An 18441-nucleotide genomic window follows, 5' to 3' on the forward strand; every position below is an offset into this window, starting at 1 on the left:
AGTAGAACAAAAGAAGAAGTTCAGAAATAGACTTTAGCATATGATTCAGTATATGATTTCAAATCACTAACAGAAAAAAACAGTCAATGAATTTTTTTTTTTTTTTTTTTTTTTTTTTTTTGGAAACAGGGTCTTGCTCTGTCACCCAGCTGGAGTGCAGGGCATGACCATGGCTCACTGCAGCCTCAACCTCCCCTGTTCAAGGATCCTCCCACTTCGGCCTCCCAAGTAGCTAGGACTACACGTGCACACCACCACGCCTGGCTAATTTTTGTATTTTTAGTAAAGACAGGGTTTCACCATGTTGGCCAGGCTGGTCTTGAACACCTGGCCTCAAGTGATCCACCCACCTTGGCCTCCCAAAGATTGCAGGCGTGAGCCACTGAGCCTGGCCCCTGTTAATTCTTATTTTTTGTAAAGATTGTGTGTCGCCATGTTGCCCAGGCTAGTCTTGAACTCCTGACCTCAAGTGATCCTCCCACCTCAGCCTCCCACAGTGCTGGGATTACAGGCGTGAACCACCGCTCCTGGTCTCAATGACTATTAATAGGACAACTAGCCAACCATTTAGCAATGATTTTTATTTAAGAAGATACCTTCCCCTGCCTCACTCCCTATCCTTAAATAAATTATAGATGGATTAAAAATTTTAAATGTTTAAAAAAATGCTAGATTATATTTAGTACCTTGAGATTAGAAGGTCCAACATAAGGAAAAAGACTGATAAATTTGACTATACAAATTTAAAATTTTTGTGTGGCAAAATATAATACAAACAAGGTTGAAAAATTATAAACTAGAAAAATTGTTTACAAAATATATGACAGAAATTAAAATTACTACAATATAAAGAGCTTTTTCAAATCAAAGACAAATAGGCCAAGTACTGAGAAAAAGACAACTCACAAAGACAGAATTAACAATTGGCCCATCAACAAGCAAAATAATCAGAGAGACGCAGACAAAACATTGAAACATCCTTCTTCACATACCAGATTAATCAAGATTAACAATACAACAGCACTCAGTGGCGTTGAGGCTTTCTGCTGGTGAGAGTGTAAATTTTTGTGTAAATTTTTGCATAAAACTCTTCCAGCAATCTGCACTGTAAAATGTACACAGTTTCCATTCCAACAATTTTACTTCCAGGAATGTGGCCTAAGTGATAATTGCATACCTTCATACAGATTTTATAAGGACAATAAACATCTGAAAATATTCTAAATGCTCAACAGAGTATTGGTTAAATGAATTATGGTACAAACTTATAATGCAGTCATGAGTGACATGAAAAATGTGGCCGGGAAATGATGAGTGAAAGAATCATGTTACAAAACCACACACACAATTTGACTCCATTTGGGTAATCCTGAGTTGAGTTTGACTCTATTTTGGTAACCCTGAGTTGAGCCCAAAAAGTATGGATCTAGATGTGCATGCCCCAACCTCCACCCACCACACACACACTCCACCACCACCACCGAAAGGATTCACTCTCTCTGAAACAAGAGCACACATTGCCTTTTAAATTGACTTGCTTCATTGACTCACCCTCCCACAAACTGGGGCACAGAAAAGGCCACGCCCTTCCTCCCCAGAAGCTGGCACTGCTTTGTTGGTTCAGTCTAACCAACAAAGGATGTGGTAGGTAAAAGGTTCTTACAACGCTATTTGATTGACTTCTGTGAGACCATTGAGTTCCTCTTAGAAGAAAAGAATGGGAAAACAGAAGGTTTAGAAAATCAGAATGTGAGATTAGCAAGGAAAAGGGAACACTGAATGTTCTGTTTTATTTCCTTTAAAATCAATTTAAATATTAACTTTATTCCAAGCTAAAGTGGAATTTCAAGATAATCACTTCTGCTCTGGTCTTACCTTACGTGCCCCACTGCAATTTCAGGTCTTGAGTCAGAGAACAGACTATTTCCTCTTCCCCTTAATTAACCTCCATCCATTTGCTTGGTTGTTTGTGGCTCCTTCTAGAAGGGATGGGTGGAGGTGCCTTACAGTGAAAGACAGGTATACATACACACACTCTGTATATATATAGATTGGAAATTCAAAGGCCTGACATTCCTGGGAACCAAAAAGACTGTCCAAAGATTAGCTCCATAGCTAGCTCAAGGGCTTTCAAATGCCAGAAAAGAGAACTAGGGCAGCCGGAAGACTTGGCCCCACAATTCAAGTATTAACACTGAGCAATTCTGTGTTATAATTTGCAGCAGTTAGAGGAAATCCCAAAGTCCACGTTTTTGCTATTTTAGTAAATTTTTTTGGATCTCCCTCTGTCACCCAGGTGGGAGTGCAGTGGTGTGACCATGGCTCACTGCAACCTCAAACTCCTGGTCTCAAGCGATCCTCCTGCCTCAGCCTCCTGAGTAGCTGGGACTACAAGTGCACGCCACCATGCCCGGCTAATTTTTAAAACTTTTTTTGCAGACATGGGGTCTCGCTATGTTGCCAGGACTGGTCTTGAAGGCCTCCCAAAGTTTAGTAATCTTATATGAACTGCTTTTACTTTTCTGCATTGTACCCAGAAGGTGATGTTTTACTTAATATTTAGTCAGTTATTTTAACCAGAAACTTTTAATACGAAGCAAGGGAGATTTCTTCCTTTCTATTACAATTATACTACATTCCATGTGGACAACTGTATCTTTGGCAGTTAATTCTAGAGCTGGAAATTAGGGAAGGGGGTAGTATGGAAGCATACAGCATTTACAAAACTGGCAAAAAATAAAATAAGTCAAGGGGAGGCTCAGATTCTCTCTTTGGACAAAGGTGGGCTTTGAGGAAAGATCCTCGCTCATCAGAGGCCCAGCCCTACACTAACCACAGTAATTTGTATTGATACCCAATTTCATTCAGGAGCTATAAAAATAGTATGTTTGCGGCCGGGCGCGGTGGTTCATGCCTGTAATACCAGCACTTTGGGAGGCTAAGGTGGGTGGACCATGAGGTCAGGAGATCGAGACCATCTTGGCTAACACGGTGAAACCCAATCTCTACTAAAAATACAAAAAATTAGCTGGGCGCGGTGGCGGGTGCTTGTAGTCCCAGCTACTCCAGAGGCTGAGGCAGGAGAATGGCGTGAACCCGGGAGGCGGAGCTTGCAGTGAGCCGAGATAGCACCACTACACTCCCGCCTGGGAGAAAGAGCGAGACTCCGTCTCAAAAAAAAAAAAAAGTATTTTGCATTATTGCACATAAAAATTAAAAATTGAGAGCTATTTGTATTCATCTATTGAGAGAAACGGTCTCTGGGGGTTAGGATGGGGACTTGTCCCCATTATAGAGCCGTTCTGGTCTATAATTTACCTAAGATGAGCGCAGAAAGGGTTTTAAATGCTGATCCTAAGTTGTCGTCGGAGGGCAGTACCCCAGAGGACAGGGAAATAATTCCTAACACTGGCAGGGGCCAGGGGCTGACAGCTGGCATTGAACACCTGAGTGTCAGGATATTACTCCCTTCTCTCTAATTCTTCCCAATAGAGCGGATACACTCTGGACTCCCTGGGGTGGAGCAGCTACATGGGCAGTTTGTGTTTGTTCCTCTTGTCTCTTCATCTGCCCATAAGCCCAAGGCACTCAGAGTCATCCCTCACTGACACCCAGCAAGCCGGTGAACACACCAGCCCACTGCATTGGGAAGCCCTTTCCTTTTGCTAAGAACTGCATTCGTCTATGCTGCATCTTGAGGCTGTGCAGTATCACCTCCCCTCCTCCACGGTTTTTCTTCTCTAGGCCTAGCAGGCAAGGGAGAAAGAGAGATGCCAGAAGCCTTTGTCTTTCCTTCCCCATTCGTTTCTTACTGAGTCTTGGAGTTAAATTGTTAGTTAGCGCCGGGCGTGTGGCTCACACCTGTAATCTCAGCACTTTGGGAGGCAAAGGCAGGCAAATCAACTGAGATTAGGAGTTTGAAACCACCCTAGCCAACATGGTGAAACCCCATCTCTACTAAACATACAAAAATTAGCTGGGCATGGTGGGGGGACCTGTAGTCCCAGCTACATGGGAGGCTGAGGCAGGAGAATCACTTGAACCCAGGAGGCAGAGGTTGCAGTGAGCTGAGATCACACCACTTCCCTCCAGCCTGGGCAAAAGAGTGGGAGTCCATCTCAAAAAAAAAAAAAAGGAAAAAGAAAAGAATGCCAATTCATGATTTAAAAGTAAAATCTATAGACTCCATCTGTCAACTTAGCATATTCACAGTAGGCCCAGCACCGCTTATATCTAATGTTTCATGGTTCATAATGTAGTAACATTCATAGTTACTGAAGTTTAGATAAAAGAAGTGTCACCCTCTATGGCAACCCCTCCCCTGAAACACACATGGCCTGTAGTCTGGCCGTGGGCTCAATACTGTTTTAAGCACTGTTACTACACTACCACCAAATCTCAGTTTCTAACAGGGGGCAAAGAGAATTTTTAGAAGACGCTTAGTAACAGAAAAATTAACCAAGGGAAGAACAATCTTAATTACGGGATATTTTTACTGGAAATGTAGACATTACTTTTGAATATATAGGACAATAGAAATTGCGTCAAAGCAATGCTGCCTAACAGACACAGCAGGAAACTCATTGGCATGGCCAGGCTAGTATATTTTCTCATTAGTACATCAATTAATTATAGGAAAAGTACTGTTTCTAAAGTGCTTGAAACATTTGCCTACATCACTGTTCTCTTTTTCAATGACCTCCTTCATAAAGTCAAACTCTAGCCCAAACTTAAGCCCATCTCACTGCATATTGTAAAGAATGGATTCTGAATGAATTAACAGAAATGCTTATATAGGAGGTTGCAGAGATTCTCTTGCAGTCAATGTCTAGAGGAGCTGACCCTCAGGCATCACTCAGAGGAAGTTCCAGCCAAGATTCACAGATCTGTATGTAGACTTTGGTCAATATCACAGTGTACATCAGGAGTCTCAAGTTCATTGCACAGAACTGGTCCTGTAGCAGGGAAGACTCAGAATTCCTGAGTTTTCTCCTTATGGGTGACTCCCCAGGGATAGCCACCATCTTGAATCCAGGAATGGGGCCCAGCTGGGAATGGAGAAAGTTGCAGGCCCACATGCTCCCTGGATGGACGTCACACGGAGCCTCTGTGTGGGCACCTGAGAAGCTGCCAGAACACCTGCCCCAGTAGCAGTGCATCCTCCTCATTCAGTGTCCATCTGCCATCTAGACATGGAGGAGGAAAAGAAAAGAGACAAATATGAACACACTTTGGTTTTCCCATTGTGCGTCTCTATGCACAGCTCACATGCACACCCATGGGAGGAGGCAAGGGGGAGCAGCATGGAAGCTCAGCCACCCCTCTGTGTGTGGCCAGGGCAGCCATCACTGGTCCTGCTCTTTTCCTGGGAAGGCATCCCCCATGATACCTCGAGGTACAGGGTTAGTCATGCCTTTCACCGCTAAGTGTGTTCTGCTGAGCCAAGGACAACCTCCACCCACACTCCCTTTGACTCCCCTCATCCCCAGCTGTTCTTCATGACTCTGACTGATCCTCCCCTCCATTCCACTCATTTCTCAAAAATGACACCCTCACATACCACACCGCTGAGAAGGCGAGGAATGCGAGAATGATCACAACAGCCAGGGAGCCCAGTCCAACACCCGCCATCTGCAGCAGCGTGAGTGACGAATCTGTGGGACAAAACCACAGGCTTAGCCCAGAGAGCACGGCATCACCACCTCCCAGGAGGCACACACCCCACTGTGCTCAATCCATTTTAACCCAGAGCTTGGCCCCATTTAACAAAGAATCCCAAGAATGCCCAACATGCCTGTGTGTCCCCTGAGTTGGCCCTGTGGATATGCAGCCTCAGGAAATTACAGTTACAAGGTATTTCTGAAAAGGAAGTGTAAAGCCAGACCATGTTAAAGTAACAAGGGAGAAAACAGCTGATCTTGTTGAGCACACAAATACTACGCAACGTGTTACATTTTTTGTTGGTCCTTTCGCAATCAATTACACTTGATAGATTTTTATGGGCTGTTTTTTTTTGCATGGAGGGACAAGTCATTATGATATTATTTGAATTTGGGTTCCAAAACTGATAGCCCTGATGGTCAGATATAGCAAAGGAATATCCTTTATTGAGTCACCTGTCATTTTCTCCATACCTCAACAAGGGTCATACTTCCCTGCTCAGCTCAGCAGGTTTACTGAGAGGATAAAATAAGAAAATTGATGTAAAAGTACTTTGAAAGACATACTTTCTATTTGGGGACCATCACATGCCAACTCCAGGGAGATCCCCCATTATAAACTAAAAAACACTCACAGTTGAGTTGCACATGTGGGCCACGTGACTGACTTAGAGAATCATGTTCTAGATTAGAGCAAAAATTTCATTTTAATTTGCAAACACTTATTTAGCACTTATTATGTGCCAGACACTGTTCTAAGCACCTCACAAATATTCACTCATTTAGGCTTCTAACCAGCCTTTACATTGGATACTATTATTATTCCCTTAAGGAACCAAGATGGGAGTGGTTAAGTACAACTCAGGTCTTTACAGCCAGGTTAAGAGGAGTGTATTTCTATTGGAAACTCAGTACAGTACCTGGCACTAGTAAGACCAGCCATAGAATACACCTTGTGTTAAACAGCCCTGCAGAACTTGAAACCACCTTTGCAAAAATTATAACTGAGAAAATTATAACCGTGAAAAAGATCTTACCTAACTGACTCCATCTTGCTTCTAACCTCCAAGTTGCCCTTGTTCATTCCTGGGCGTAGGCTGAACTAACTTTGGGAGGAACTCAGTTTATAGTTTAACTTTGAAACAAAGACGATAATAGCCCTTTCCCCAAACAAATCCCCATCCTGTCTGGGGACTAGACTGCCTTTGCAAGACTAACAAATCAGCCATGAGATTAGAAATTATGGTTTAGGAGTCCTGCAGCTGGAAGCTGCAAGATTCTGAACTGCTCAAATTGCTCCTAGGGCTAACACCACTATTGTAAAACCTAAGATCAGTGCTTGAGATATTTTCCAGACCCTGCACTCCATGGATTGGCTGGCATCACCCAGATCCATAAACTGGCTCAACAGATCTTGTGGCCCCCACCCAGAAACTGACTCAGTGCAAGAGGACAGCTTCGACTTTGTGATTTCATCTCCAACCTAACCAATCAGCACTTCTGACTCACTGACCCCCCACCCCCTACCCACTAAGTTATCCTTAAAAACCCCATCCCCGAATTTTCAGGGAGACTGATTTGAGTAATAATAAACTCCAGTCTCCCATACAGCCGGCTCTGTGTGAATTAAGCTCTTTATTGCAATTCCTCTGTCTTGATAAATCAGCTCTGTCTAGGCAGCAGGCAAGGAAAACTCATTGGGTGGTTACTAATTCTCAAAAAGTGCTGCCAAGAGCCTTTCTAGAAAACATGGCTTATATTATTTGTTTGCTTTTAGTCTATAGAAGAAAAATGGCCTTGACACTTAAAGAAGCTAGATTACTTATTTTGTTTTATTTTATTTTTATTTATTATTATTTTTTGAGACAGAGTCTTGCTCTGTCACCCAGGCTGGAGTGCAGTGGCATGATCTCGGCTCACTGCAAACTCCACCTCCCGGATTCAAGCAATTCTCCTGCCCCAGTCTCCCTAGTAGCTGGGACTACGGGTGTACTCCACCACACCCGGCTAGTTTTTGTATTTTAGTAGAGACAGGGCTTCACCATGTTGGCCAGGCTGGTCTGGAACTCCTGTCCTCAGGTGATCTGCCCGTCTTGGCCTCCCAAAGCGCTAGAATTACAGGCATGAGCCACCATGCCCAGCCAAGAAGCTAGATTATAAAATGGAAGGAGAAACAGTGATTAAGTGAAGAATTCGTAAAGAAAAAATATTCGGAGAGTGACTTGAATTGCAAGACAGTAGAACAGTGCAGTATTAGAATAGGAATGAATACATTGGAACAAAATAGCCTAGAAACAAATCCAAGTATATCAAATACTTTCAAAGCTTGAATACTGGCGTCAGATGTCCAAGTCTTTATCTGAACACCACCACTGCTTGTGTGACTTTGTGCAAGTTATTCATCCATTCTGTGCCTCAGTCCCCACACTGAGGGATGCTGTAATAACATGGGAATGATAGCAATACTACCCACCTCTAGGTAGTGGGAGAAATCAGTGAGTTAGTACAGGTTGAAACAGTGCCTGGCACAGAATAAGCAATAAGCAAATGTTAGCTATTGTTAATTATTATTGTTTTTGTTGTTTTGATACTGTTTCAGATCATTGGGGAAATGATAAATTTTTCATAACCAGTGCTGAGAAAATTGGCTAACCATTTAGAATCAAATAATTTTGAGCACCAGAGCTTACACCATATATCAAAATAAAATCCAGATGGATTACAGACTTAAATTGAAACCTAAAAGGATTAGGAAATGTTAGTGAATATTTACCTAATATTAAAGGGGGTAAGAAATTTCTAAGCATATTTGTTAACACAGAAACCTTAAGAGAATGAGAGATTTAACCACTTTAAAAAGCATGCACTTCTTACACCAAAAACTACCATAAGCAAGATTAAAAGGCAAATGGCAAGCTGGATAAAATAGCTAGAATAATGGGCAAGAAGTTAACATATAGAGAGTGTTACAGATTAATAAAGACATACCTCAATAGCGAAATGAGAAAATTCTATGAAAAGGTAAATCACATGTAAAATATGATTACAGATGATCAATAAACCTTTGATCAAATGCTCTCTTACAAGTAATAAAAATGCAAATTAAGGCATTAAGATGCCATCTTTGTGCATGACTCAGAAACATTTTTTTAAATGCCATCTTGGTGGACTAATTAACTAGATTTGTTTTGTTTTGTTTTGTTTTTAAGAGAAAATACAATTCTGGAGATGAATGGGGGAGCTGGTACTTTCCTGCACTGGTATTTCATCCAATCTACCCAGTATTCCTTCCAACTTCTGTCATCAATTTCTTTTCTGTGTATTTTTTCCTCTACAATTTTACCCTCTATATATTTTAATCACTGATTGATGAATATGTTGAACTGAAGATGACTGTGGACAGAGATCCATATCATGCATATTCTTGGGTTTGATTTCAACTCATTAATAATTGTTAATGAGTTGATATCAACTGTGCATAGCCATTCAGCTTGTTTCTAAGCCCACATACAGCCCTCATGTCCCCACATTGTCCACAAGGACATTATTGTTTGTTGAAGTCAAAATACCTTATGCGTGCCATATTTCCCTGATCAATTACTGACTCTGTGCAAGAAGAAATGGAAAGCAATCTGACTTAATCTGCTCTTAAAGCTCCTGACTCCTGGGAACTGCTGTTTTTTCTACCAGGGATACACAAGCCATCACTTGAAGACCTTGCTTTGCCTTGACTTCAAGTTACCATCATCTACACTTCTGGTGGTTCTTCCTTTGTACAAAGTTCCTTGTTCTTTGCTCATCTCTAGTCCTCTTACATCTCTCCATTTTCTTTAAGATTTATCGAAGATCATTTGCAATGGTTTATCCATCTCATGTGAAAATTGTATGAACCTGCCAGAATACGCTTCATCCATGTTGGAAGACTTGAACCTATGTAGGGTAGTGAGCTCTTTTCTTTCTTCTAACTATCCCCTCACAAACAAAGAGGGCAAAAGCTAAGTAGGAGTTAAGGAAGCTGACTTTCTCTTGACCATCCACCAGCAGGATCTACCTGGGCACAACTATTCCTTACTCTAGACATAGTATTGGAAAACAATCTTTATTTATTCTGCATAGCACAATTTGGGTTTGGCTCCAGGAATGATTCTTGCTGGTAGATCAGTTCCTGGTTACATGTCTTTTTGTCTACTTTGCATATATACTCTGAAAATCTGAGTCAATCTAATCAAGAGTGCTCACAAGTGTTGCCACACAAGCTTCTTTAGAGACTTTGCTCATTAATTCCTTAATAAGAAAATTTACAATTAGCAAATTTGAATTGTATTTTTTATAGCCTCACCATCCTTTGGTTACCCTACCTTTCCATGGTCTCATGCCAGAGAACCATGTTTATTTTTCTTCTGAATCACTTGTAGAATTTTTTTTTACAAACCCAAGTGAGTTATGAATCGTGTTATATCCCAGATCAGTTACTCAATCTTGGAGAAAGTAAATCCATTAAGACTAAACTTCACCATTCTCTTTATGGTGGCTCCCTCAAGAGAGCTAGTGCTCAGGAGGAGTGATGGGGCCTTGCTGGACTTATCTTTAACCCCTTCCCTGACAGAAATATCACATGCTGAAGAGGAAGTTAGAAAGGCCCTATTTCTGCTCTCAGACTTTGTGACAGCTTGAGGACGCGCCATGGGTGTGGACATTTTTTCATGAATATACATGGGCATGGTCACTTCCTGAAAGCACCAATACTGTTCTCCAAATGGTAAATAATAATAATAATAATTAGCACAGTGACTTCTATTTACTGTGTTAAATTTCTCTTTGCTATTCTAGGGTCTTCTCGCTTGAATTCCATTCAGAGCCAAAGATGGCAAAGGAAATCAAAGTGGAAAACTAATTTAAAGATTAGTTTAAAGATTAATTTAAAGATTAATGCTTGATACATTAGCAACACTGCTATATTCCATTTTTATTGCAGTTTAACAGATCACCATAAACTTAGGTAGCTTTAACCCATTTATTAGCTCAGAATTCTGTGGGTGGTAAGTTCAGGCACATTGTGGCTGGTTCTCTGCTCAGGGCCTGTATTAGTCCCTTCTCACACTGCCATAAAGAACTACCTAAGACTGGGTAATTTGGTAATTTAAAAGAAAAGAGGTTTAATTGACTCACAGTTCCACAGGGTGTACAGGAGGCAAGGCTAGGGAGGCCCCAAGAAATGTACCATCAAGGCAGAAGGTGAAGGGGAAGTAGGCACAGTCTTCACATGGCCAGAGCAGGAGAGAGAGAGAGTGAAGGGGGAAGTGCCACACAGATTCAAACAACCAGATCTCATGAGAACTCTATCATGAGAACAGCAAGGGGGTAATTCATCCCCATGATTCAGTCATCTCCCACCAGGCCCTTCCTTCAATACTTGGGGATTACAATTCGACATGAGATTTGGGTGGGGACATAGAGCCAAACCATATTAGGGCCTTACGAGGCTAGAATCAAGGTCTCAGGTGGACTGCACTTCCTTCTGGAGGCTCTGGAGAAGAAGCTGCTTCCAAGCTCATTCAGGTTATTGGCTAAATTCAGTTCCTTGCTGCTATGGTTTGAGTTTATATCCTCTGAAACTCACTTGAAATTTAATCCTCAATGTGGTGGTGTCAGAAGGTGGGACCTAGTGGGAGCTATTTGGGTCATGGGGTTGGAGCCCTCATGAACAGATTAATGCTCTCTCTCAGAGGTGAGTGAATTCTTGCTCTGGAGGGACTGTATCACCAGGGAGCTGGTTGTTATAAAAATGTCAATTTCCTAGACTCTTTCTTGCTTCCTGTGTCATCATTTGATCTCTTTGTATATACCTGCTGGCTTTTCCACTTCTCTACCATTGTTCTGGTGAGCATGTAGCCCTCACCAGAAGCAGGCCAGATGCAGCACTATGCTCTTGAACTTCCCAGCCTACAGACTCATGAGCTAAATAAACCTCTTTTCTTAATAAGTTACCCAGCCTCCAGTATTCTGTTATAGCAACACAAAACAGACTAAGACACTTGCAGTTGTAGGACTAGGGTCCCCATTTTCTTACTGGCTGCAGCCAGGCCTTGCTCAGCTCCTTCTGTTAAGCTGCACTCCTTGCCATGTGGACCCCTCCATCTTCAAGCTGCAGGAGAATTTCCCTATGTCAAATCCATCTCATTCTTTGAAGCTCCAACTTCCCCTATCTCTGACCTCTAGATCCAGATTTAAAGGGCTCCTGTGATTAGGTCAGGCCTATCTGGATAATCTCGATATTTGGGAGCTTAATTACATCTCCAAAATCCCTTCACAGCAATACGTAGAACAGTCTTTGAATGAATAACTGAGAGAAGGTATACCAAAGACCAGGAATTTGGGAACCATATTAGAATTCTTCCCATCACAACTATAAAGGTTTAAAATGATTGTGTGCATGTATATATGTACATATATACACATATATATGTACATATACAGTAAATACATATGTATACATACACACTGGGTTTATATCTTGATGTAAGTCTTCTTTGGCTTATTTGATAAGTATTGCACCTAGTATGCTTCATTTCCCATAAAACTAACTGCTGGTTCCTCAGTAATCATTCAGCCCAATTCAGTGCATTCTGATTGAACACCTAATGCATGCCAGGCTCTGTTCCTGCTCTTCAAATGCCCCTCAAGGGAGTAAAATCTAGTAGCAGAAGACAGACAAAACAAGTGCACACCTATTGCTCTAAAATATAGCAGAATAGCCAAAGAGGAGCAGATCCTGCCCTGTTGAGAAAATTTAAAAAGCTTCAGGGAGGAAAGGGCATTTGATTTTAATCTTGAAAAATGGTGGGATAAGCAGAGATTCACAGGTGGGTGATCGGGAAATCCAGATGGAAGTCGTCAAGTAATTATATGAGCAAGGACATTAAGAGGAGACAGTATGGGTCATAGCCAGAAAACAGCTGGAACATTGGTTTGAATGGAGAAGAATAAAAGATGCAATTAGAAGGGTATGTTTGTGTCAAATAGAGGACTTGGAAGCCAAACTGAAAAATAATGGAGGACCACGGAAGCAGAGGAAACAAAATTAGTTCTGCAGTTTAGAAACAAGTCAGGTGGTGGTGTGTAGGCTGGAATGAAGAGGGAAATTCTGAACTCTTGTGATGGGAGATGAGGAAGGAGGATTTGCCCGTCATCCCTGCTACAGGTAGGAAGGCCTTTGCTCAGGGAGTGAACACACAAATGAAAATCAGAGAGGCGTGCCCAAAGTGCTAAATGTGGGCTGAAAGAGAAAAAGGAGTAGTCCCAAATAACTCAGAGGTTTCATGCTTACGACTGGAGAATGTTCCCTGATTACAGCTTATTATCACCTCACATATATCAAATGACCTTGCTTTATGACTCAAGAAATCACAGACTCATAGTACTCTGTGGCTGGAAAGGATCTCAGAGATCCCAGAGAGAGGGCGATTGAGAAATGGCCAAGTTAAATATCATTTCAAAGACACTTGGCTGATTAGTAGCAGCAGACTCAGGCAAGTAAGCCCAGGCCTCTGCATCTTCCATCAAACCGACTGCTGGTTTCCTGATAATCTTTACAAAGCTCTTCTAGGGGCAATATGCAAAATGTAAATAGCATAATTTGTCACTGGGCAAAGGCCAGAACAGGGCTGAGCCTTGGCACGAGTGAACTGGCACCATTTCAGGACTAATTTAGATCTCGGTTCTCTGCAAATTACTTTCTGAAATGGTAGTCTCCAAACTTTTTTGAAAAAGTAGACTGCCCAACATGGGTGCACAACACAGGTAAATGTTATACATAAATAAGTATATGCTAGAATTGCCTTCAGAATTTCCACAGAACAGTGTTTTTCCTATTATCTTCCAGAGATTTCCAATGGTTTAATTTCAAAGGCTGAAACTCTCTTTCAATATTGGTTCTCAAGCTGAGAGGAGACCAGAGCACTGCCAAAGCCACTTAGATATTTTCAAAGCAAAATCCTCCCTGTTAATTTAATCATAGCAGAATGACTGCAGCCAGCTCTTTGGCCATTTCTTCTACCCAGTTTGAATGTCTTCCAATCATAGCAAACAGCTGCTGAGTAGAGTGGATTCTGGAAGCTATTATTTCTGTGTCTGGAAGCTTTGTCATCTTAATTATTCTGATAAAAGCATCTCTTTTCCTTGTGAAAATGCCATGCCCAATCCTAGAGCTTCAGGGGATGGACTGGCAAAAAAAACATTTATGAATGTTGGAATGCGTGGCTGTTTCTCGTGGCCTTCATTAAAGTCCTACAAGTAAAGGGAGCTTGGCCCATCTGCACACAGAAACAGGACAGCACCCATCTTTGTCAAAAGAGGCCCTCACTGCCTGGTCATCAGCAATCCAAGATGGCTGACAGTCAGGTAACTCGCCTTGCATCCTGCTGAAAAGCCAAGTCCTCTACCCTTGTTGCAGTTGGTTTGAGCAGAGGTAAAAAGATGAAAATAAGATCAGGAGAGAAGCAGACAAATGGAGGAAGCCTAATTCCCCAGGCCCCTCCCAAATATTTCCTGCACAGTATTCTCTACTGACAGGATAAAAAATTCCCCATTAAAAAGTGCTATCCACTGGAATCCTTAGGGAAGCAAGTTTATACTGGCACTTCCTCACCATGCCAGTTGATTGTTTTATGCTGCTCTGAGGCAGGGGAGAGGAGGTAAAGGGTTAAACTGATACTGTGGGCTAAGGGCAGAACTTCACAGCCTGTTGCTAGGACCCACAAACCACACGGAAAAGGTCCAGATTCCAAGGTCATAAACTCAACAAGATTTCTGGTATTAGCTACAAACTAATGGAATTCCTGGGAATCAAATCCACTGGCTGGCTGCCTGTTGGTTTTAAAGAAATGTACTGTACTGCCAGGGAAATCCCGAGCCTGGAAAACAAAGACCTGTGATTGCTCAAACCCTAAGGCAATTTCCCTGCCTGGATAACTCTTCCGAGGCAAAGGTTTAAGCTATACAGCGCTCAGTAGAGATGTTCCCACTGCATCTCTGAGGAAAGGCTTTGGAGAAAATGGACAAGGGGTCCCATCAGGCAGACCCAAACTGACCACCCGTGACCCATTCTGCTGCCAGGGCAGGGGATGCTTGCTTGTCCTGCCCAGCAAGAGGTGATCATTGCTACGGGGCCCCCTGACCACTGTACATTGCTTTATCTTTTCCTCCTTTCTAAATGAGAGTATTTATCGTGCTATTCAGTTTTCCCTCTCATATTATGTACTATGGTTTGAGATTGGTTAAATTTGCCATTTAGTCATAGATTACTTACATAGAGCATAAGAAACACAACTGGACTTGATCAAGAGGAAGATGCTATCCCCAGGATTCCTGGTCTTGGAGCTGGATGCAGTAACAGACCCAACTTTCAGTTGTCTTCCACTAGGGTTCCATGTGGGATCATACATAGGATAGTTCCATTTTGTTAAGGGAAGATGTTTTTCTTTCTTTTTTTTTTTTTTGTTGTTGTTGAGATGTAGTTTTGCTTTTGTTGCCCAGGCTGGAGTACAATGGTGTGATATCGGCTCATCGCAACCTTTGCCTCCCAGGTTCAAGTGATTCTCCTGCCTCAGCCTCCCGAGTAGCTGAGATTATAGGCATGTGCCACCATGCCTGGCTAATTTTGTATTTTTAGTGGAGACAGGGTTTCTCCATGTTGGTCAGGCTAGTCTCGAACTCCCGACCTCAGGTGATTCGCCTGCCTCGGCCTCCCAAAGTGCTGGGATTATAGTTTTTCTTAATATTATATGTGTATGTGCACAAGCTACACAGCCGAATGGTAGTGGACTGTTGCAGCTCTTGTGTTGGCTTTTCGGCATCTTTTCCTGTGCCCCATTTCTTGATAGGGATTTTGTCTCCCTTTCAGTGCAAACCTAGTGGACCTATTGTTCACACTGCTCTGCCTCCAACCAGCCATGAGTAGACATAAAACCCACGGGAGGCCAATCATCCTAGCCCATCTCCTATTAACAGTGATTCATCCAATGAACAATTACTTAACCTAGCAGGAAAGAATCTTTCCCTGAATTGAAAAGCTATGTTTTCCCAGTGAAATTGGTAAGCTGCGGGAGCTTGCCATCACTCCCTCTCACACATCCTACAGTAGAAGAAAACGAAGCCAAGTGACACTTAGAAACAGAGAACTGAAACAAGAGAAAGATAGAGAAGTCCCACTCACGGTGTTGAGTCCCCAGTCCCAGTTCCTGGAGCCTTGGTGGGGTAGCTCTTTGTATAATTCCATAAGCTCCCATCCACTCACCCTCCCCCATTTTTTTCAGCTATGAAGTTTTTTGCTTAAAGTAGTATGAATTGGGTTCTGGTTACCAGTGACAATTTTATAAACAGATCTCATCAATATGAACTTGATGCTGCAGAAAAGAAATGAGGACAGCATTTGTAGGCAGAAAATAATTTTTACCTTTCACCTGAGCCCAAACTGCACAGGAGTGTCTTCTCACCTATAAAGGAAAACATAGCAATGCATTTAACTAGGTGGCACACAGTGTCAGTTTAAATATAGTTTGGAGGCTGAAGCCCTCTGAGTTTCAGCTTTTTCAATCTCTTAATTTGAACTAGACCTTTAAAGTCCAATCTAGTTCTAATATCTTGTGATATCACTAAGTGTTCAAGGGATCAGCATGGGTTGCATGGACAGAAGTGACCCTACAGATCACTTCTATAGGTTTCCAATAGGTCTTGGAAAGCACACATGATAGGCCAACCACAGGAGTGACAAAAAGGATCATTCCCCTGACCAGCTCTGAGCAACTGGCATGGACCGCCTAGAGAATTATGCTGAAAAGGATTCTGAGGTCACACTTTCAGAAGGTTCAGCAAGAAGTAGTGATGCATGTTAGAGGCAAAACTATGAGAAGTCCCAGTATATAATACTTCACTTACCTAGATGTCACTTAGCAACGTTAGTTACCCAAAATGTGTCCATGAACCAGGAAGAAAGCAACAGGAACATATATGAAAGCGCATCTATAGTAGAAGAAACCTATAGATTCAGTGGAATGAACACCTCTTCCCCCCTGTCATTATGATATGCTTATTTACCTGTTACAAATGCTGGGGACTGGCTCTGTATAAGACCTGAAAATATTCCCCAGAGGAAGCTGCATGGTGAGGGTTAGAGAAGGATCCTTCCAATGTCATTAGGAGATTCTCTTTCAAATGACATCCTTGGGCATTCTGGTTTGGATTTTATTAATTTTTTTTTAATTTAAGCTTAAAAATTCTGAGAAAAGCTGCTGGGCACAGTGGCTCACACCTGTAATCCCAGCACTTTGGGAGGCTGAGATGAGCAGATCACCTGAGGTCAGGGGTTCGAGACCAGCCTGGCCAACATGGTGAAACCCTATCCCTACCGAAAATACAAAAATTAGCTAGTGTGGTGGTGGGCGCCTGTACTCCCAGCTACTTGGAAGGCTGAGGCAGGAGAATCACTTGAACCCAGGAGGCAGAGGTGCAGTGAGCCAAGACCACACCATTGCACTCCAGCCTGGGCAACAGAATGAGACTTCATCTCAAAAAAGAAAAAAAAAAAAAAAAATTCTGAGAAAAGCTTAAAATAGCCATAAGGGTCTGAATGTGACTAACATTTGCTTTGACGCTAAGTGCAGATATTAGAAATGGAAGGTAATGTGCAAGAATAACCAGTGAAGAACATATTTCAAGACACTGGAGAATGGAAGAGACTTCAAATAGCAAGGCCGTTTGGGGGAATGGAGTATATCAAAGGAGAGAAACTGGCAGGGGCCAGGTGAAGAAGGGAGCTTATTAAACTGAAATGCCTGGATCATACTTGCATTTTATAAAACTCATGCTGGCAGTGGTATGAAGCAAGGAGATGCATAGAATAAGAGACAGAAAGATGTGGTAGAAAAGTGATGTTCAGGCAAGAGATGACAAAGTCTGAGCAGTGCAGATGAAGGAGAGGAAAGAATGATTTTAAACAGAATTAAGGTGGTAGAACTGACATGATTTGCTGATGATCTGGATAAGAAGGTAAGAAAGAAGGAAGAGACAAGAACTATTCACAGGTTTCTGTCTTAGCAACAGGAGGCATGGCAATGCTATTTACTGGGACAGACACACAAAGGGAAAAACAAAATGGGGGCATTGGAAGACTCACACTCCCTGATTTCAAAATTTACTACAAAACTACAGTAAACAAAACAGTGTGGTAGTGACATAAAGACAGACATATAGACCAATGGAACAGCATAGAGAACCTAGAAATAAACCCTTGCATATATGTCAAATAATTGTTAACAAGAGGGCCAAGACCATTCAATGGGGAAAAGAAAGTTTTTTCAGGCTGGGCACACTGGCTCACACCTGTAATCCCAGTACTTTGGGAGGCTGAGATAGGAGAAGCGCTTAAGCCCAGGAGTTTGAGACCAGCCTGGGCAACACAGGGAGACCCCATCTCTACAAATAATTTTTAAATATTAGCCAGCTATGGTGGTGCACAACTGTAGTCCCAGCTACTTGGGAGGCTGAGGCAGGAGGATCACCTGAGCCCAGGAGGTTGAGGCTGCAGTGAGCCATGATTGCACCACTGCACTCCAGCCTGGGTGACAAAGTGAAACACTGTCTCAAAAAAAAAAAAAAGTTTTTTCAACAAATGGTACTAGGAAAACTAGATATCTACATATAAAAGAATGAATTTGGACTCTTACCTAACATCATATAAAAAATTCACTCAAAATGGATCAAAAACCTAAATATAAGACCTCAA

The 18441-nt window shown here is 42.1% G+C and overlaps 1 protein-coding gene across 10 annotated transcripts in view; it reads right to left on the bottom strand.

The window, feature by feature from the left end:
* Positions 1-566: 566 nt before the first annotated feature.
* Positions 567-18441, bottom strand: part of SUSD1 (sushi domain containing 1) — a 141064-nt gene continuing 123189 nt past the window's right edge. For 6 of the 10 annotated variants that reach the window (XM_063650286.1, XM_063650284.1, XM_063650287.1 and 3 more), the window contains 3 exons: positions 16114-16153; positions 5795-5859; positions 5561-5654 (listed from right to left, as the gene is read on the bottom strand). In XM_063650286.1, the coding sequence (XP_063506356.1) occupies positions 5595-5654; positions 5795-5859; positions 16114-16153 (165 nt within the window). In that variant the 3' untranslated portion in view covers positions 5561-5594. Of the gene's footprint in view, positions 5187-5560; positions 5655-5794; positions 5860-16113; positions 16154-18441 lie in introns of those variants that run through there. The other 4 variants (XM_063650289.1, XM_054500515.2, XM_063650288.1 and 1 more) reach the window with 3 other exon arrangements.

Source organism: Pongo pygmaeus, chromosome 13, assembly GCF_028885625.2.
Source record: "Pongo pygmaeus isolate AG05252 chromosome 13, NHGRI_mPonPyg2-v2.0_pri, whole genome shotgun sequence".
Taxonomy (NCBI): domain Eukaryota; kingdom Metazoa; phylum Chordata; class Mammalia; order Primates; family Hominidae; genus Pongo; species Pongo pygmaeus.